This window comes from Rousettus aegyptiacus, unplaced genomic scaffold, assembly GCF_014176215.1.
Source record: "Rousettus aegyptiacus isolate mRouAeg1 unplaced genomic scaffold, mRouAeg1.p scaffold_m13_p_3, whole genome shotgun sequence".
NCBI classification, from domain to species: Eukaryota; Metazoa; Chordata; class Mammalia; order Chiroptera; family Pteropodidae; genus Rousettus; species Rousettus aegyptiacus.
Window position 1 is genome coordinate 146,468,575 of NW_023416306.1, and position 22,852 is coordinate 146,491,426.

At 33.3% G+C, this 22,852-nt stretch overlaps 1 protein-coding gene and 1 pseudogene across 11 annotated transcripts in view; one reads left to right on the plus strand and one right to left on the minus strand.

Moving 5' to 3' along the window:
- FUT8 (fucosyltransferase 8) overlaps positions 1-22,852 on the plus strand; it is a 265,395-nt gene that overhangs the window by 214,308 nt on the left and 28,235 nt on the right. For all 11 annotated transcript variants that reach the window (XM_036217863.1, XM_036217871.1, XM_016131252.2 and 8 more), the window contains one exon: positions 5,512-5,749. In XM_036217863.1, coding sequence (XP_036073756.1) covers positions 5,512-5,749 — 238 coding nt within the window. The remainder of the gene's footprint in view (positions 1-5,511; positions 5,750-22,852) is intronic.
- Positions 16,404-18,308, minus strand: LOC107503243 (annotated as a pseudogene).

Sequence of the window (22,852 nt, forward strand, 5' to 3'; positions counted from 1 at the left end):
GTGTTAGTTTCTGTTTTTGTTGTTTTTAATAATAATAAAAAGAAAGAACGGGGGATTCCAAAGAAATTTATGCCCAGTTAACAGTGATTTCGCAGTGCATGGCTAGCAGCATGGAGAAATAGAACAAAACCTCTGAGAGAAGAGGTAGCAAGGTTTGACCTCTGGTTTAACTGTTGTTGATGGTTTGATTGGAAAGCTAGTGAGTAGGCTAAAGTATAAGTGCCTATAAATACCCCCAAAGAATGGTATTTTGCAGACCGGAAGAATTGGCAAAACAGGGAAAGTTATTCTTTTATTTAAAATGAAACAAAACAAAGTTTCAACCACTGGTTTCTCTTTTGTGTGTGCTGTCTGCTTCACCTTTGGATCCTATGTAAGATAGGGCTAGCCATTTTGGAGCTTCCTTTCACTTTTCTTCTTCTTTCCCCCTTCTCCCCTCTTCCTCTTTCCCTGCCCTCCCTTCCTCTTTACTCTTCCTCCTATCCTCCCTTCTTCTCCTTCCCTCTTCCCACCTTTTCCATACTTTTTTCTCCTCACCCTTTCTCCCTTATCCCTCCCCCCACCCCGCCACCCCACCCCCCGCTTTTTTTAAGAGTACCTGCCATATATCATCCTGTATTTTGGTTTTGAGGAAAGAGAGCTTGGTAGATCCTGTTAAGTAAAATGATAGTGGAGGACCTTTCTAAAATTCAACCTCAATTTTATAAGCATGCTGTTTTTAACCTGACCAGTTAAGCTGGTTCTGAGACTTGGGTATCAGGCTACAAACTTATGGAGAAAAATTTAAGTTGCTAGAGAAGATCCGTGCATTTATGTAGGAGATTGGCAGAATCTAGCTCCTCAGGTAACTTAACTTTTCTTTTCTAGCCTTGAAGGGAGTTTTGTTTGCATGAGTCTTGAATGAGAGAATTGGACTTGGACGCATCTCAATTTTTCTCTGCCTTTCCTTTGTGACCTTTATAGTAGCAGAAAATATTACCAAGGTTGCTCTGGTGCACACATCTCTTGAACCTGAGGTAGAGATTTTTTAGAGATCACCTGGAGTACTGAGAGATGACAGAATACTGTCTCACAGGCCCTCAGTGGAAGACATGCACCACATTTATTTGTTTCATTCTGCTGAACTTGTAGAGTTTCCATCTCTTTTTTGAATGGCTTTAAAATATTCAATAGAGATTTGTAGGCAAAGAACAAGTTTTAAAAATACATTTAAATTTAAAGTAAGCCAATTGTTGCTTTACTCACCAAGATAAACTTTCCTTTAATATAACTGTGCTGTAACTGTCTGTACTTTAATCTGTCAGGATAACAGCCTGTAAACTATATATCTTGATATCTTTTCTCTATTAAGTTTCCACACTCAAAGTTTTATCAAATACCAAATGGAAATTGATTTCCTGAACCTCTTAGTAGCTACTTGTGTCTCAGCTATTGTGTCATCCTGACTACTTGCAACAGATTGTTCTTTGCTAGAGGAATGGAAAAAAACACCTTGATACTATCTTAGCTTTGATATGAAAATATTCTTCTTTAATATGTTAAAAGACAATAATTTCCGTTCTTGGCTTTTAAAACTGAGAATTTTTTTTAACTTTCTCTTTCATGATTATTAACTATGCCCAGAGTCTTCATTTTAATTGCCTCTATGTAGTACTTCAGTTTTCTTATTTGCTTCATTACCTTTTCTGCTTTGGTTTTGAAAATAATTTTAGAGAAATAATATCAGACTGTTTCCAATACAAAAATGTTTTCAACGTACTATTAATAAATCTTTTCTTCATTACCAACACACTTGATGTCACGAATCTTTTTAAACGCATGAAAAACTGTTTAATCTTGTGATTAGAACAGACAAAGAGCACAGTAAAGCTTAGCCTACCTGGCTCATTCCTTTGGTTTTTACTGGCCTTTCTTTATTGGAAATTAGGAGCTATATGGCTCAACTCTTCCCTGTAGAAGGACTGTTGTTAGAGAGGGGCTAGGAGATTCCCCAAGGCTCAGATTTTTAATACTTAAATGTAAGGTATGAAACCATAAAACGATGAAAAGAACACATAGGGAAAAAGCTCCTTGACATTGGTCTTGGCAATGATTCTAAATTCTGGCTTGCCAATTAATTTATTTTGTGACTATGGACTTGACATTACTATTATCCCTGTACATGTAATTCAATTGAACTAATAGATGCCTAGAGATATTATGTCCAGTTTGTATTGACTAAATGTTTTTGTTGTTGTAAATTTAGGCTCCCCGCCCCCTCCCCCCACCCCTGCAATGTTTTGGTCTATAGTAACTCTGGCAGAAATCTGAGGGAAATTATATTGTGGCTGGAAATTTTTCCTCTGAAGCATCTTTGTGTGTATGGAAAATCTAAATTGTCATGGTAAAAGGCTCTATCTGTGATTTAATTTAAAAGCCATGTAATCAGTACTATTTTGTAATATTGCATCATTAATTCACAATTACTACTAATATACTAAGGCAGTAGAATCTTCTAAATTCTAGCTGAGCCTGGGTAATATAATAATGACTGTGGTTTACTAGTCAACTCAAAATTCAAAAGTAGAAATTAAGCTCTCTTCCTAACTTGAAATATTCCAACAATAACTTTTCATATTTTAACCAAAGTAAAAGACTAAAATATTTGAGAATTATGATGGTGCCTTTAGTTAATCATTTAGGTTTAAGAGATACCACTTCTTTTAATATGCCATCTTAGAGACATATTGATTTGAATATACTTTCCAATGTTAATTTATAGGACAGTGAGAGCAAATATAGCTTTCAGTTCTGTTGAGATAGGTCATTCTTGGAAACCGACAGTTTCAGATAGTGTTTATTAAAAAAAAAAAAAAAAACTGAAGAAAAAACTGAATACAAAAAACTCTGTTTTATCTTAAGTCTTAATTTCTTGATTCATAAATACTATGGTGATAGCTTTGCTACAGAATTGTAATTGTAAAAATATTACATAATACTTAGCTTATAAGGGCCCGTGATTGAGCCACTTTTTAGCACTAAATACAAAAGCTATTGCATTTATCCAGTGTAAAATAATGTCTCTCGAGATTATGAGGATAAATGAGATATGTTTGAATTAGCTTTCAGCATATACCAAGAAGGAAGGATGGGTTAGCCAGGAGAGGTTGTGGAGGGAGGTAATTTTTGTTACAATTTTAAATTCACCAATTGAAGCAAAATGACACAGTTGATTGGGAACAGAACCTGAATTCCAGAAAATTGTACCTTGTCTTACTGCTCTCTTCCTTGAAGTCTTTCATTGGTTACCTTGTATGTGTAGACACTTCTCATTTTAGAACCAAACATAATGGACTTCTCCCCGCCCCTTTTCTCCATGTTACCTGTGACTTAACAAAGGTTTAAGATAATCTATCTTCAGCTTGTTTTAAGGCACACTAAGAATCATGCATTAAGCTTCATTTCATAAATTTTCCTCTTATTTCTCTTAGGCCTTAGTTCTTGTGCTTGAAGCATTCAGTTTTAATTAAACTCATAAGAAACACAGATATGTTTTTCTTAAATACAGAAGTGAGTCTTCTTTTAAATAATAATTAAAAAAAAAAAACCTGTGGTTTCAAAACCAAAGGTCAGATGTTTTAATTATTCTGTTCCCTCACTTTTTTCCTTAAAAAATATGAAGACTAATGTAAGATATAATAACAATGGAAGCTAGATGTGAGGTATATTGGATCTCTGTACTATCTTTCCAGTAGTTCTGTGCATCAAAAAACTGTTCTAAAAGAAAATTTTATTGAAAAATATATGAAGGACATTTGCTTTTTCATTTATATGAATTTTAGAGATATTAAATAATGTGCTGTATTTCTTACAAAGCATGAAAAATCTGAACAAATGTCACTGTTCTTTATTTGCTTTCTTGATAAACTATTGAATGAATAATATAGCTTTGGATCTGTTTGAAAATGTTATTTATCCCCAAGATCCTTGTATAATAGTGTACAGAAAGTAAATAATATGAGTCTCCCTGTACCACACAACATCATACCCCTCTGTCCTTCTCAAATCCTTTGTGACTATAACAACCAGAGTGAGACTGCTTATTGTCGTAGGAATCTGCTATGAGTTCAGTCTCAAGTGAAAAGAATTGGCAGCTTGATTGGGGAAACTCTTGACCAAATCTTTCTGAGTTTTATCTTGTCTCTTGGATTTATAGGGGTCTGACTCTTCAAAAGGCTCTTGATGGTATAGGTTCTGCTTTGATCTAAAAAGGCCAGCCTGCAGTAGCATATTTAAATCTTGAAAGATAACCTCTTCTGAAAGTAACTGTGTTGCGTTTTCCCCTCTCAGCTTTTCCTTCAGAATCATTTTATAACCTCAGTGTCCTAGCTTTTGTTTCTAAGTCTCTACTTGACAGAACATAATATCCCTAGGAAATGGTGGTAGATTTGTTGTTTGGTGACAGTTTTATTCAAGGCTTATATAGATCGAGAATTGGTTTGCCTTGCTTCTTGCTGTGTAGGAGAGAAGATTCTGTTCCTGAAGGCACCCATTCTTTCTCTTCCCTTGCAGACAAAACAGCTTGAAAAACTCAGGCTAAGGAGTCCTTGTCAAAACAAATTTTTATTTGAAGAACTAAGATGCCTAGGGATATTTAACAGCAGCACATATGAATCACAGCAGAATTGAAACTTTACAATGGAAAAAAAAAAGAAATTCTCACATTAGCTAATCCCATTGCACCCACAGGTAGATAATATTAAGTGTTTTAACAACTTGCTGTTCATCTTCTAGTAAAGTATACAAACAGGAAAATAAATCTCCTGATTAAAAACTGACATATCACATTCTGAAGACAGCTAATATATAACCTCAGTGTCCTGGCTTTTGTTTCTAATTTAGAACATGTTCTACAATATATTTTAAAATTACTAGTAGCTATCATCAAGATTGAGTCTTTTAAAAAGTCCCATGACTGAAATTTTATAATTAGTGAACTCAGATATCCTTTTATGTGGTAGCTTTACTTCCGTAATGATTTTGTTCGTGACATGTAGAACTCTAGATATAGATGGAATTAAGAGGTAAATTGTAATTTTTCCTTTAAGGTGATTTGAGTTTCATCAAGGAAAGTAAGCTCAGAATGCTGAAGTACAGCTGGGAAAATGAACAATTCTACTTCCTTCATAAAGATCTCAGTGTAAGCAACTTTGAGTTCGGAGGTGATCAGACTTGAATGTTCTGATAGAGAAGTGAAAAGAGAATTCTTTTAAATGTAACTGCTTAATTTCACATTTGTTTAGTAATATTTCCAAAGTAACTGCTCTTTTTCACTGCCATCTCCCTAAGTAGGTGCATAAATTTTTCAATGAATTCTCTGAAATTCGATCTTTAAAGCTGGATTCTCTGCTTTATAAAACGTACTGGATCAGTCCTGACTTATTACATAATTTTCGCCCTTGTCACCTTTAAAAAGAAGTTGGCCCCTCTGTACAGCTTATCTTCACTTTTGTTTCTCTTCTTCCCTAACAGAATCCCAAGGACTGCAGCAAAGCCAAGAAGCTAGTGTGTAATATCAACAAAGGCTGTGGCTATGGCTGTCAACTCCATCATGTGGTCTACTGCTTCATGATTGCATATGGCACCCAGCGAACACTTATCTTGGAATCTCAGAATTGGCGCTATGCTACTGGTGGATGGGAAACTGTATTTAGACCTGTAAGTGAGACCTGCACAGACAGAACTGGTGTCTCCACTGGACACTGGTCAGGTAAGAAGCCTATGCAGCTGTCAGATCTCTGGGTTGAACTGCTACATAACCAGTTATTTTTCGTGTGCTTCCACATTATTGAACTCATTTGATTTTCTAATTATACTATAAGTAAGGTAGACCCGGGATTCTCAAACTTCAGCATGCATGGGAATCACCGGGAAGGATTGTTCAAATGCTAGTTTAGGATTCAGTAGGTCCGGGTAGGGCCTGAGAATTTGCATTTCAGACAAAGTTTCCAGGTCCAGGGACCACAGTTGGGGAACCACGAAAGCAGACTATGCAAGTACCTTTATCTTCATTTTATAATTGAGGACAATGAAGCCTAATTTGTTTACAGAGTTTTAAATTTTATTCAAGAAACATTTGATGACAATGTGGCTCAAGTAATATCCTAGGCATTATAAGAGATATGAAGATGAGCAAGAAATTTCCCTTCTCAACTAGGATTTGGTGGTAGAAGGAATAGAAAATAGAGTGTCTTACTGCTGGTCTATTGTTCTTTCTATAGTGATGATCTTTAAAAAAGGTTGAAGTTGCGCTACCTTTGTTAATATGCCGACTTTATCATTTTGTAATCTTCGGCAAGTTACTTAACCCCTAGGCCTTAGTTTCCTCATCAGTAAAATGAGAAATAATAATTTACCTCTGAGTTGTTGGTAGGATTGAATGCAATAATATGTGTAATGCACTTAGCACAGTACCTGATAGCTATCATTCATAGCCTTTATTCATTGAGCTAATATACATTGAGTGCCAACAGTGTGGAAGATACTGAACTAAGCTATTAGGTGAAATGCTAAGCAAAATGATATACTGTCACTGCATTCACATCTCGTGAGAAGTCAAACATTTTTCAAAAGGCTGAAGTGTTTTAGTTAATCTAATTTTTCATGGGGCTGAGCACCTTTTTTCACAAATTAAAACACTAAATGTGGAATAGGGAGTTGTGTCATTGGCGAAGTAAGTAACTTTGGTTCCTTTGTTTCTTTTTGCCTCCTTTGGAAAATATCAGCTAATTTTTGACACTGTTAAGTGTCAGGAAAGTTAATTGGGTAATTTCTATAAAATGCTTTAAGTTACCACATAAAAGGTCCTATATGGATTTAAAGTATTATCTTGTGACATGAGTTTTGTCTTCATTAGGATGATTTAGAAGCTTTGTTCTATATATATCATCGTATTCTTTTCTTTATAACTCACTTCAAATTTTAAAGTGAACCTCTTAATCTAGAACCTAGCTGGGCTTTAGTTTTGAGATTACATCTTCCATTGATCTGTATAGTTTATAGCTGGTACCAACGGATTAGGTGTTAAGGTTAGGAAGATACAGGAAAAACAACTTTGTTAGGCTCGCAGCTGCTAACTTTTTTGTTTTGTGGAATTAATTCAGCTTCAAGCTTCTTTGATTATGGAACTGTGTAGCCAGAAAAGGGCAAGGTTGTATGTTTCCCTGTTTCTAAGGAGAGGCAGCTTTTTGGGTGGTAGTCAGTCAACAGAAAAGTGAAAAGTTAGCCTCGCTGGACGTACCATATTTAGTATACACAGTTTGGCCCTGTCTATATGTAACAACTAGTAATTCGGTTTATTTGATTTTTAATCCTTCTTTGTACATTTTGTATATACAGGATATGAAGATTAAAAAATGGCTTGAATTTGAAACATTCAGAATTTCTTAATGTTGCAATTCAGCAGATTCTAGAAATCATCCTTCTTTTATTTGTGTGGAATCTAAGGCCTAATAGATATTAAGTGATTTATCCAGGATCATACATCTTATAAATAACAGAACTCTGGTTAGTACATTCACTTCTGCCTACCTCCAGTCTACATCCTTCCCAGTAAAAACATGCAAAACACCCTACCTAGCAAAAAATGATTAAAAGCACAGAAGCTCCTGAATGTCTAGAAACTAAATAAAATGACTAATTTTATTAGCTCTACCCTCTTTTCTCCTGCTATTTTATAACTTTTTCCAGACCTTTCAACATAATTTCCAGTACTGAAAAGTTATCAATGGTATTTATAGTCCTCGATTAAAGAAGTCGTTTCATCGTGGTAGCACAGAATTAGAATTTTAATTAAATAGATCTTTCCTTTATCACTACAGGTATTGTATAAAAACATATATTTTTCTTCATGCTAGCGAATTAAACTGTGCCTTTTGGACACCTTTAATTAATTAAACTCATGATTATTTTCGATATGCTTGCAGAACTCATCATAACTAAAATAATTTAGATGCTAATCTTGTAGCTAAAAGAAGGAAGAGATTTATGTTTGAGCTTAGAAAAGTATAGTTACCAACCACTTCTGATTCTGTTTATATACATTATCTATGTACTTACCTTTTGGAGAAACTAATCTATTTCTAGAATTAGAAGAAACAGACTGAATTTTAATAAGTTCTTTGACATTAATCTTTTAGTTAGCCATAAATTACCTACATCTGTTATTGTTCTGACTTGTACAAAGAATCTTGAGATATTTCCCTTGGCGCCACCGTCATGAAATTATTGTTCATACACACTTGACATGATGTGCCTGCAGGTAGAATTTAGTGATTCTGTTCAAATCTGTCACCAGTACAGGAATTAGTATGCACATCTGATCATTTCAAAGCTAAATCATACCTTGTTATAGATTGAGTTCTATATTTCTTCTTCATTACTTTATGTCTGTATATGAAACCATATCCTTTGTAGTAAATAATTTGGTTAAGTGAAACAAAATATTAAAAATTATGCTTCTAGTTAAAAATAATAATAATCTTTGTCATCTAAAGTTGTTGATAAAATGTCAGTTCATTTTTCTATATCACAAGATGTTTCCTAGATCTAAACTAACTATATATAATAGGCTTGATTCTTCCAAATAGGTTCCTTATCATTCAGAATGGGGATCTTGGTATTTAATGGTTTGAGTTATCTTTTAATTGTCATTAAATAAATAAATAAATAAATAAATAAATAAATAAATAAATGGAGAGAGAGAGAGAGACTGTTGTAGGCTATGTATGATGACCAGCTTCTGAAATGCTTTTGTAGTTGATATAAATAATCTTAAATAGATGATTTAGCAATAGAGAACCTCAACCATTTAAACTCAATTCTCCACTGTTTTTTTCATTCTAAAAATTGAACATTTATTCAGATTAGCTGTTAAACTGCTTTGGTTATTTTGTACTTCCTTCTTGTCTTTTTCCCACTGTCTTAATAAATATGTAGTAAATTGAATTGAGTTACTCAATTTGATAAATCTAATTGGAAAACTTTCTTTTAAATGAAAGTAATTACTAATAAAAAATAGTGTTCGCAAATGTGATAAAATTTAATGCCGTAGAGGTGCCTAATTTAAGTACACGTTTAGATAGACTGCCATTTGCTATATTCAGTTACCTAAACTGGATGTTTACCTTCTCTCCATCCCTCATTTTATAAACCTTTTGGTCAAAGAGTTTTATTTTGCTTCCTTACATGGAGGCAGCCTTAAAAGAAAAGTAATTTAATAAAAAACACTTCCTGGCCAGGCACCATGTTGGACTACATAAAGGAAATGAGCATAGTGACTTCCCTGTCAGGGGCAGGCTAGGGGGAAAGGCTGACAACTGAAGAACAATTAAAATATGTTGTGATGTGGGTAAGTTTGATAGTACTTTGAAGCACAAAGCTAATATATATCAGAGATTCTTCTGGAAGAAGTGATTTTTAAGCTAAAATTCAAAGTATGAGTAGGAGTCAGCCAGGTAGAGATGTGGTAGAAGAATTTTGTTAGTGGGCACATGTGAAAAGGGAGGCAAGAAAGCATGGAGTCTTTGAGGGAAGTAGAAGTAGTTCATAGGGAAGTGTGAATATTGAGAGACTGATATTTCGTTTTGCAAACACATGTCACTTGTAGGGTTTGCATTTGGATGATTGTGTGATTTTGTTGCTCCCTAAAAACAACAAGTTTTATATCGGGGTCAAAGCTCTTTGTTTTGTTTTTGCTTCAGAGAGTACTGTTAGAAGTCAAATTGTTTCGACTGGTCTTGGTGTTATCTAGGAACTATTAAATTCTTTTTATTTTTTTTATTAAAAAGTTTTATTTAATTTTAATACCTTTTAGAGTTCACTCTTGATAAATTTTTAAAAGTTGACAAATACTACAAACTCATACAATCCAGAAAGAAGAAACATGACATTTTTTAAATTAATTGCCTAAAGCACTTTATAATACCTGTTTTCCCTGCATTTTAAAATTTGAATAATCCATATATGGCAACAATTTTGAATTACTGTTTCACATAGAGATAATAAAAAGGTAATTCAGTGTTCGAATCTGGTTGATCAAATTTTTTCCCAGTTTTATTGAGATATAATTAACATATAATATTGTATTAATTTAAAGTATACAACATAATGATTTGATATATGTATATTGTGAAAAGATTTTTACAATGTTTAGTTCAGTCCACTACCTCACGTAGCTACAGATTTTTTCCATATGATGAGAATTTTTAAGATTTATTCTCTTAGAAACTTTCAAATATACAATACAGTATTGTTAACTATAGTCACCATGCTGTAAATTATATCTCTAGAACTTACTTATCATTTAACTGGAATTTTATACCTTTAGACCACCTTTAACTCTTTCCCTCACCTCCAACCTCTCCATGCTCTGAAAACCAGACCGTTCTCTGTTTCTGTGAATTCATTTTTTAAATATTCCACATATAAGTGAAATCATGCAGTATTTGTCTTTCTCTGTCTGCCTTATTGCTTTTAGCATAATGCCTTCAGGTCTATGTTGTCACAAATGTCAGAATTTCCTTCCTTATGGCTGAATAATGTTGCCACGTGTATATATCTATAGATAGATAGATAGATACATGCATACATACATACATACATACATACATATGTACGTACATACTATATTCTTTTTATTATTCCATTGATGGACACTTAGGTTGTTTCCATGTCTTGACTATTATAAATAATACTGCAGCGAACATGGGTATGCAGATATTTCTTCCAGATAGTGATTTAATTTCCCTTGGATATATGCCCGGAAGTAGAATTGCAGGATCATATGATAGTTCTAACCATTAATCTCTTTAAGCAAATGTCTCACTTATGTCAAAAAGAAAATCTTTATCAATCAGAGCACAAAAAAAAATTGTGTAAAATTTTTCCAGTTAAACTAATATTTTTAACATTTATAAAACTACTAAGCTGTCTGTTGGAATTATCTAAACATTCTAACCAGCTTGTATCCTTAATAATGGCTAATCTTAGGTGCACTAATTGATAAACTAATAATGTGGTTGAGACTCTATAGGTATAATATGCCTATTAAGATAGGCTGTGGACATGCTTGCATGTCATACTTTTACAGTAATATTTTCAGCCTTTGGTGATTAATTAATAAAAACTTGAAATAGATGCATATAATATTTTAGATCCCTTATGCTGAAAAAAAAATCTTGATTTCTCTGCGTAGGTAATATAAGGAAGATGAAAGAATCCTGGACTGTGAATTTTACCATTTCTGATCTCGGTTCTGTTGTTTTTAGCTTTGCGAACTTCAGTTATAGCTTCTGAACCTCAGTTTAGCTCTAAAAAAAGCTCATAATACTTCGTACCTGCCTCCCTATCCACTTTAATAGGGCTATAATCCCAAGGGATAATGATTAACAACTATAAAAGGTACTAAGATGATTTCACATACAGTTGATTTTCATTGTCTCTATATTTGGTTCCAGATTTTAAAACATAAACATAGTAATGGAATATATTATTAGATTATAACCTGCAACAACAGGAAAATTGTCCTACTCTGGGATAAAAATTAGACCTTCGTGTATATTTTTTCTTTTTAAAATTACAAAGTTAAGTGGAAAATTTTAAAGAGATCAATGGAGAAGAAATAACTTCTGAGAATAACTTCTAGACACTAGAATATCTGTGTTTAATAAACCTACTATTTAATCATAATGAAATTCTGGATCAGGGAGTCTCTCTACAGCTACCTTAAGCCTCCAGCAGTTCTCAATACTTTTTCTATACGAGCACACTTGAGAGAGAAGGTATATATACTTCTACCTATAACATGGCTCTCGGAAGTTAGTGATTTTTAAACTGGCGGTGTTTGGGGTAAAGAGTGGTGGTACAGGGAGATCCGGAGAATGAATGGGTTGGTACCATATGTAGTTGAAAGGCTAGCTATCCCTGCTTCAAGATTCTAATAAATCTCTCTGCCCTGACCTCACTCCTTTGAGAATCACTCATCTAAGCAAGTATCATTGCAGGTACATAGGACTTTTGTTTCAACCTATTAAGATTTTTGTTCTGCTCTTCATGGTCCATATAAGAAAGAAGGATCTTTGTTTCAGGAATGTAAAATACCAATTAGAATATCTCTATGTCTCAGAACTCAAGCTGCTTTTCACTAGGACATCTCTTTTATCTTCAGCTTCCCACTTAGAGAGATGAAGTCTATGGTATCCCATTTGTAGTTACAAAATATGTGAATTGGAAACTGAAGCTTTGTCCACACAACGGTCTTGCCCAGAGCAAACCACATTCTTAAACACAATTATAAATGTTTATTTTTATGTTTATCCTATAGGTACTTCTCAAATTAAGTTTGAGTAAACTTGGGAAAAGCAAGTCAGAGGTTTGCAAATAATAAACATAGTATATTTTCCTGGATTAAAAGTTTTATTTGCTGGTATGTAAATTAGATTATTTTCAAATACTAAAACAGGATAATGGCATTAAATTAAAAATTCGATAAAACATCAAACTTTAGCCCACTGGTTTTACCCTCAGTAGTGTAAGTTTACACTTTTCTGCTATCGGAAACATTTTGGTGGAAAACTATATTTAAATTTAGCTGTTGATTTTATCTTGAGGGAGTCTCCAGATGGCAACAGGGCTTAAATGTTCTCAGTTGTTTACACAATACCAAGCATTTGACCAGAGCACAATAAATGCAACAAAAGAAACATAAAACTCGCCTTTCCGGTATCCCAGTCCATATCTCGAATAATTACTTTGCAAGCTGTGTAAGGCACTCTTACTAAACTGTAGATTAAAAAAAATAAATCTCTTGCTAAGAATGAATCTTTCTAGTAATATATTCTGCCCTTTTCAGACAAGGTTCTGGTAGGACAAGTTTAAAGATAAAAAGAGGTATGGTTTAGGAAGTAGGAATATATATTTACCATCAAAGTCATTGTGGGGTAGAAACAATTTCATTTGAAAAGTTTTCAGAAAATCCTCTTAAGTCTTTTTGGAACCTATCTAAGGTTGCTAGAGCTAGAAATAGAATATAGGTGCTCTTTTTCCTGTGGGCTATCTGGGCCACCATAGCCTTGCTACCTGTATCACAAATTATCAGTGTTTTTATAAATACTGATATACCTTTATGTTACAAGTATGTTTCTTAAAGATTTGTTATAAATTGAATTATATATCAAGTCATGTTTTAAACATTAGTCTAGTGGAGCTATGTAAAGGAAGGAAATCCTTTCATAGAGTAAAGAATCTGTTTTCTGATATGAGCTATTAGTCCCCTTATCACTAGTTCCTTCCCTCCTTCTCTTTCCCCTCCCTTTTTTAAATGTTTGGATTTTTCTGTTTTCCTGAGGCACACCTATGTAAGTCTTTGAGGCTCAGTCACATTTGGCTTTTGATTCAACCATCAAAATATATAAAAGGAAGAATGCAATCACTAAGTAGCATTTCAATAAGTCTAATTTGTTTAGAACACATAGATCACATTCAAGTTTAGAATGATTCTACAAAAAAGATAATTGTTGAAAACCTAAAGAAAGTTAATAATGCCTCCTAGTTCATTTGGTTAGTTTTATACGTCAGAGCTCTGGGTAAGATACAAATCTAGAATTTCTTATCATTTTTCCTCAGGTTTATATAAATATAGGCTAATTCCTTGGAGTGAGAAATAGTAGGAGTCCATGAGCTTTACATATACACATATAAAGAGAATTATATATATCCTTTTTTCCCTTTAAAAGTATTTTAATCATAAGAAAGTTCAATAGAGATTTCTACATTAGGCAAGAGTATAAAATAGATAGATAGATAGATAGATAGATAGATAGATAGATAGATAGATAGAGATATCTTATTTAAATAATAGACTCTCTTTCTCACACATTTTCTTTGAGTTTAGCAGAAGGCCAAAATCAGATGATAGAATTGCAAACATCCCTAAGTGTTACTTTAGAGATCAGGATTCTTTCTCCTGTTTTCTTCTCAGAATGCAAGGAATAAAAATATTCCTGGCATTATTCAAAAGGATTAGAGTTGAGTTCCCCACCTTTTCCTAAAGAGGTGCTCCTTTTGATTCAATTAACATTTAATTTACTAGTATAATATAAGAAGCTTTTAAGCAATGCAGGTTGTATTTCCTGGAAGCAATTAATTGTAAATAATAATGCTATAAATCAAATTAATATTTCAAAAGATATAATATTACAATTCAAAAGTCTGATGTCCAACTTGATTTTTTAAAAGTACAGCTTCTACACAACTACTATATATATTTAGGTGTAACATTTATATTTATAATATTTTTTAGTGTAAAGTTTCTAAGAAAATGTATGTAGGGAAGTGCACTAGTCATCAGGTAAAAATTTGAGAGTTTCTAGATGCTATGGAGGATATAAAAATAAATAATATCCAGTCCCTGCCCTTCAGGAACCTGCACTGAGTAACATTAAGACCCATAAATCTGTAAATGTAACAAAGATGGGATATGTTAAGTGTTGTAAGAGAAATATGAAGTTTTGTAGGTCATCAGAGGATAGAGCAACTATTCCTGGCTGAGGAATTAAAGGCATTATTGGGAACGTAAAATGGTGCTTTGAAGAATGAGGAAAGGCATAGTCTAAGGAAGGACAGATCAATGTCATTGATTTGCAATCAGAAGTTATCAGCTGTGTGACTTTGACTAGTGTCCCATAACCTTTCTTAATACCTGTTCTATGTACCTTACAGAGTTGTCATTAGGATTCAAATTGAAAATATATTCAACACTGCTTTATATATTTTAAATCAACCTACATGTTCTTATTACCACTTAAGTTTTGTGGGAACAGAACAAAATAACAATAAAAGCACAATTGGGTCATGGGATTTCAGCCAGGCTTCTCTTGAGAAATTTTACAACCAGCATTGATGTAACTTAGAAGTACTTGATGGCTTTTTCTGAAATTCATTCAGAAATGTAAATGTAAAGAAAAGTAAATTACGATAGAGGGGCAAGGTGAAGATAACCATTCCCTTTGCTTGTTCTCCCCCAGAGAGCCAGCTTTCGCTCCCTGGTTTCCTCGGCCTACATGAGGATTATTCCTCACTTCTCTTGGAGTTTATTTAGTTTGCCCAGTAAAATCTCAGTGTCTAGACTGATTGGGTACTAGAACTATGCTCTGATCAAGGAAACTAGATCAGTTCCCCCTTGGTTTTGCGGACTGAGTTGCCTTCTTAGCTAGAGCCATCCTTGACCCCAATCCGAGAACTTCCTGACAAGCATTTAGTCTTCAGTTAGTTCTATAGCTCTTCAAGATGATAGGATGATGATTGAGGAGGCAGGAGGGAGACTTGGAATAAAACAAGCTATCTTGGATCTTTACTATGTAGATAATACTAAGAAACAAGACTAAATAAATTCCTATGAAGTTTCTACTTTGTGGGAGCTGTGTCAAAATTAATGCCTAGGAATCTGAACACGCCCAAGGCATGAATTTCCAGGTAACTTGCCTGAAAGTGAAGAATAGTCTTCAGTGAGGAGTTTTTTTTCAAAATACTAAATTTGCTCAATGTATTGAACAAATTCTAGGGATCTGAATATTAGAAACTCATAAAAGTGAGAGCCTTTAACTGACCATCCCTCTGGAAACTGTCTGTTGACTAGATGTAAAGTAACTACATGTGCCAGACCAGAAGAGGTTTTGTTTAGGTAAGCAACCCAAAACATAGTATTGAAGCACTGTAGCATGCTCCTCTCCTTTGGGGCATTAAAAATTATATTCGAAGCTATTTTTATTCTAGGAGAGTATAGTGTGTTTAGGTTATGGCTAGGAATGAACTAGCCTAAAACAGTCCAATGAGCTTTTATGGCATGATGGAAAAAGCAGTTGATAAAAGGTAAATCACCAGCAATTTTCTTTTTCTGCTGCCACTGTCTATCTCGTTGCGTCCACTGAAAATGGACAGTAGGACAGTAGGAATTAGGGAGTAGAATGGGTTAGTAGCTGCTTCTGCTGCTACCTCTGGCCAGTCTTGATCCATGCAGTTCAGAATATCCAGTGATAGGACTGCCAAAAGTATAAATTGCGCTCCGTCCCTTTTTTCTAGATTATATCCAATGCCAATCATGGAAACACCCATATTGAAATTCTAGACTCTATTAGGGCAGTCCATCTCTATCCTTTGAAAATGTCTGTCTAGTTATTAGTATCTGGATTGAGTTCAGAGGGTTAGATCAGCCTTTTAGGAGTATAATCTCTACATTTTTTTAAATGATATAATGTCTCTATGTCAGAGGAAAGATTAACTATGCCTTGCCATGAATGACCATCTTAGAGGTACCCATTTGAACTATATATGTGTTAAGTATATTTAGTTCATTTACCTATTGTACCTTATTGTATATTTGTGTCATGATTTGCTTCTTTGTAGCATTTTCCAACATTATAGATCTCACAAATCAGATCCTTCATGCCTATGATAGCACATTTACCAAGAGATCGAGCAATCAATGTGTTATCTGTTAGGGAAATTTGTTTTTTGTTGATTTTGCCATAGCCACACTTCTATAACTTCTATATCAGTTCACTTACTGACTTCAGGTTTGGGTACCACAGTCCTCAGTATGTTAATTGAACCTTGATTGAGCATAATAACAAAGGTGTCATTAAAGATCTGGCGAAGGCAAAGAAGCTGCAGCACCTTTCGGACCTTTGGGCTCACACCACTGATGCCCCTGACGCTGATGATGAATGCCAGTTTGGGTTCCTCAGGTACACAGAAGTTGCCAGCTTTTCTTGCCATTCTGACCATTTGAATCTCAGTTCTGTACGTCTGCCTATATTCTTCGTGATAGTGCTTAGCTTTTTCACATATAAACTTCTTCCTTCCCTTTTGAAATGTCTTTTGGGCAAAATTCTTTCTCAGATGCTTAATCTTCAGCTCTGCAAAATTCTTTTACTCTTTCTTAAGGTTTCTGGCACAGCAGGAACATTCTTCTTCTCTTCTGCACCCTTTATGGTTCCGGGTGGAAAAGAGCTAGGTGCAGGTTCTTTATCAGAAATGTGCTTTGTAAATATATTTTTTTCAGTCTGTGGCTTGCCTTTTCATTTTCTTAACAGTATCTTCTGAAGATCAAAAAAATTTAGCTTGTTGAAGTCCAGTTCATTGATTTTTGTTTTCTGTAACTATTAAAGTTAGTGCTTCTTGTGTCCTAAGAAATCTTTGTCTATCCTAGGGTTACAAACATAGTCTTTTTTATTTTTTTCCAGAAGCTTTATAGTTTTAGCTTTTATTTTTTTATCTATGATCTCTCTCATATTATTTTTTATGTATAGTATAAGGGTGGAGATTCTTTGTTTTCCATATGTTCATCCAGCTGTTCCACAATTCTTTTTTGAAAAACTTGCTTTTCCCCATTGAATTGTTTTGGTGCCTTTGTCAAAAATTGATTGACAATATATCAGTCTTTTTCTGGTCTCTCCATTCTGTTCAACTACTCCATTTATGTCTACCCCTACACATTAATTTTTTATCTGACATAAAATATTTTCCTACACAAAATCTTAGCTGTTTGTATGTATGTCTGTCTCTTTGGATATCTTTGATTCAGTAAACATTTGTTTAATACTTTCTCAGTTAAGGTATTATGAAAGTAATATATACAGCAATAGCTAACATTTAGTGAACCTTACTATGTAACAGTGCTTAAGAACTTTGCATATATTATTTAATAGTCACAATAAACTTATATAGTTAAGTGCTTTCATTATCCACATTTTAGGTAAATAATTTGCTAGAGGTAATAAGAAACCCTCAGTCTAACTTCAGAATCTGATCTTTAAACATTATGCTCAGAGAGCAGCAAACCATAGCCCCCAAAGCATGATTCTGTAAGGCCTTTTACATTTTTAAAGGTTATTAAAAAAAAAAAAAAGAATATGTGACAGGTATATGTGGCCTGCAAAACATAAAAGATTTATTATCTGGCTCTTTACAGAAAAGGTTTGCCAATTCAGTATGAATGATTAAGACAGTCCCTGTTCTCAAGAAGCTCCCGGTCTAAATAGGAAATTAACACAAACATTTAAAAATTCTATCTCATGAGGCAAAATGTAGTTAGTGACGTTTATAAAGATTTAAATAAGAACCCCAAAGGATTGAGAGCTACATTTATCCAAGCCAGAAAAATAAAAAGAAATAGCATTTGAACTGGTCTTGAAAAAGTTGTAAAATGACCAGCAATCTTAGTATAGAATTCTGCACACCTGGTATGCTTGACGGATGATAACAATGCTCATTCGCCTGTTATATCTTACGCAGAATAGTGCCAAAGTATCAGAACTCCTGTGCATTATTTTTTTCTTCTGCCTCTAATTTGCTGAATTATGTGGAAGGGAGCATTAAATCATTTACTTCTCAGTTATCCTTTGATAGAATGTGACTTAAAAATCTGTCTGATAGCTAATTATGTTGTATTTCTCAAGGGACTTCAAAACAGATCTGATAGAGGGTTCGTAGGTGAAACTATTTTTTTAGCTGTAAAAGTATGAAAATGATAGTTATATAAACCTTGCATTTTGTCTTCATTCTTAATTGTCATTGAACAGGCGAAACTGTAAACCAACATTTACATTTAGAGTAATTGCAGTTTTTATGATAGATTTCTTATTCATAGGAATTCAACATGTAATTTTATAACACATTAGCAATGATTTGGGGAAAAGGTAAACAAATGCAACTGTGCTTTTGAAGAATATTGTCAAAAGTAGTCAAGTTAATATAGAATTCCTTGTTAGGAAATTTTGAATTGAATTGAGAAAATGATGTAAAATTAACGTTGTTATTACTCAACCCTTCCTTGTAAACAGTGGCAAGGATATAAACAATGAATATCACCCTAAATATTTATACTTTCTAAATTAAGTACACAAGAAAGTATTGAACCACATTGAGAGATGCATTTTCTGCTAAAATAATATAGAATGTGACAGTTAAATAATTAATGAAATGGTTAGATATGAAGACATTTTTCTCAAAGAGAGAAAAGGATAAGTTACCCCCTGTCAAATGAACAGTATTTCAAACAAAAATAAAGGCAGGAGAGGCATAAGCCTCCCTAGTTTCGTAGTTTGTGCAGACCAGTATTCATTGTATGAGTAATAAATGTTATGTATATAGTTATGACATCTTTAAAAATATAAAAGCTTTTAGCTACTTTTTCTGAATATCATTAATATGTAATTATTGAACTAATTAATGTATATATGGACAAATCACTGTATCTTGGTCTGCTGTGGATATATAATTTAAATTAAATGTTTCTCATTTGATTAAATGAAATCTCTTTTTTGAACATTTTTCTTCATCTGAAAAGAAATATACATTAGTGATGAATAATAATTTTAGTTTCTGTGTTCTGTGTTGGTGCAGATATATTGTTTGACATTGATTTTATATGAAAATATAGATTTGATGGCATTTTCAGTTGTTTAACAAAAAGACTAATATGTGTTTTATTATAACAACTGTAATATGCCCTTAACTCTTCACTTATACATATTTCTCTTCATTTTAGTAGTGGCATTATCTATACAGTTGAGTAAAAACAGAATGGGCATGGGTGTAAGAAAACATTTCTATAAATTAATGCGTTGGCCATACCATTTCTTAAAGACCACCACACAGTATCATTGAAATGAATTGCCTGAGTCTTTATACTAGGCAGATTTTAAAAATGATGAAAAAGATTCATTTCATTTGAATGCAGTCTTTGCATTGTGACTAAAAAGTAGCCTGGGCTCTTCATCTAGCCATGTTATTCTTTAAAAATAACAGCAAAAGAAATTGTTCTACAGCTATATTTTTGACATAATTAATTATTGTCAAGGGCAAACTAGATTTTAAAACTATTGCTTTTTTTTTGTAAAACATAATATGCTATTATCCAGTTTTATGTTTAATTAGTTTAGTTTAAATTAATCAAATACTATTTTGTATCAGGGACCACAGCTAAGAGATACTTAGAGAAGACTCTTCAGTTTGTGGAGTTTTTATAAAAGGCCACTGCATTTCTCCTATCCTTTGTCCTCTCTGTGTCGAGGTTAGTGGCTACTGGAAGAAATAAAGTAAAATCTCAGACTCCCTTTTATTTCCTTAATTGTCATTTTATAACCTCTTTTGTCATTTGATATGAGACAACACGTGTTTGCAACCTGCACTCAACATCCTAATTCAAAAAAGAGATTTTGACACATTTTCCCCTAGCAGCACTAAACGGAAGAACTTACTTTCAGTGGCCATTACATAGAACAGTAAGAAATGGTCAATCAACTCTCTCCTAAATTAATTAAAAGAGATATAATTGTAGATAATTTAAAACAACAGATAACCAAAAAGTCACTTTTCTTTCACTTCGAATAATCTTATTATGCCCATGCTATGGTAACTTAACCCCAGAGTATGGAAATGATATGCAGAGGCTCACATGGATAAGGCACACCTCAAGAAATAGAGAGCATTTATGTTTTGTTGCATGGTGGTGAACAGCTGTAAGCAGCAGTGAGCTTGCCCTTTTTGACAGCTGGCTTTATTTAGCATTTTAAAAAATTGCATACTATTTGCCTCTGGTGCCTGGCATTCTTTAATTAAAATTTTAAATGTTTTCTTATCATACTCTAACACAAAGCTCACTTACGCAGTTCCAAGTCTAGCTTGAAACACCTGTTCTTGAATCCATTTTTTTTTAAAAGTTCAGTATGAAATGAATCTCTGTGCCATGTCGTGCTGAAATGAAAGAAAGCGCACATTATTATAATGGAAACTGATCAAGCTACTTAGATGGGCTTAAGTGAAAGGTTGAGGCCTATTAATGGATACAAGATATTATTACACGAAAGCCATTTCAATAAATATTGTATTAATATTGTTAATATTAAGAGTTGTTTTTGTTTTGTTGACAATTGTCTGAAGACAAATAGGGAAAGGTGCTTGATTATATATTTTATATATCATATATAAATATATATTATATATTATATTTATTTTAAGACTTAAAAATCTCATCAATAAGCAAAGAGTAAGAAACTTATGTATGAGGGCAAATTTTATGTACCAGTTTGCCATAAAAAAGACTTTGAAAAAGCTATATTTATACTTATATCAAATTATAGCCTTCATATCAATATTGACCAGAAAATTCTTACAGTTGTGAAATTGAAAATGTATATCTACACTGAAGTAGAAATTAAATACATTTAGATAGAACAAGTTTCTGCCCAGGGGAGAGGTATCGGGTAACCTGTGATTCATACTTTATTGAATTTAAGCTGTTTCTCTGTATCGCTTTACAGTTGGACTGAAAAGGCCTTTGATTTAATAGAAAACTCTTTGTACTTCTAATTTGTGATAAGTTTAGCTTTTGTTAGTTTGTTAGAGGTTTCACTGAAACCCTTTCCAGGCCTCCTAGCTCCCTCTTCAGTCAAAGGAAACACCTTATGTTTTCTCATCGTTAGTAATTTCTAGCAGTTTCTATGGTATCTTTCGTTTTAAAAAAAGAGCATCCCTCACTTATTCTCTCTAGAAAACAAGAGGGAATGAGTAGCATGGTTTTTAATTAATATATGACAAGAAAAGGATTAGAGATTGTGTTAACTAGACGACATTGTCAGAGATCACAATTTTCTAGATTTAATTTCATCTGGATCATATTATCAGTTTGTTTATGCCATTTTTTTTTTCATTCTGTTTGGCATAATTATTTTTAAAAAAATTTTTCAATATAAACCAGCTAACACCTATTGCTAAAAAACCCAGAAAGAGTAAAAAATGTAACAGAATAAAAATACTATTTAAATATATGTGTGTATACATATTCTTTAAGCCTTTTTGAATGCATGTATTTTTTTTTAATTAATAGACTATTGTTTAGGTTTACAGAAAAATTTATTAGAAAGTACAGAGTTCCCATATATTCCCTCCTCCTCTTTCTCCTTCTCTCCCCCTCCATGTCCCAGTTCCCTTATTATTAACATTTGCATTGATATGGTACGTTTGTTATGTTCAATGAACAGACATTGATACATTATTATTAACTAGAGTTTATAGTTTACGTTAGGGTTCAGTCTTTATGTTATATAGATCTATGAGTTTTGCTAAATGCATAACGTTTTGCATCCACCATTACATAATTATGTGAAATAGTTTCACAGCACTAAAAAAAATCTGTGTTCACCCTTCCTCCTCCCTTCAACCTCTGTCGATCACTTATCTCCATAATTTTCATTTTATAGAATGTTATATAGTTCAAATCACACATTATGAAGTATTATTTTCTGACAGCTTTTTAAAAAAAAGTTACTCCATGTCTTTTTGTGGCTCAACAGCTCATTTCTTTTTATTTCTGAATAATACTGAATTGTATGGATGTACCACAATTCATTTTTCCACTCACCTATTGCAGGGCATCTTGGTTGTTTCCAGGTTTTAGCAATTATGAATAAAGTTTTCAACTTATTTGGGTAACTACCCAAGAGAGGGATTGCTGAGTTATATGGCAAGACTATGTTCGACTTTGTAAGAAACTGCTGAACTGTCTCCCAAAGTGGCTGTTGTAGTCTGTTTGACCGCGTTACGAAGCACTGTAGTTGGGGGGCTTAAACAACAGACATTATTTTTCAGAGCTCTGTAGTCTGAGAAGTCCAAAATCAGAGTGCCAGCAAGTTCAGTTCTTGGTAAGGACCCTTTCCTGGCTTACAGATGGCCTTTTTCTTGCTATATTCTCATTTGAAAGAGTGAGGAAGTTCTGGTGTCTCGTCCTCTACTTGTAAGGGAACTAATCCCATTG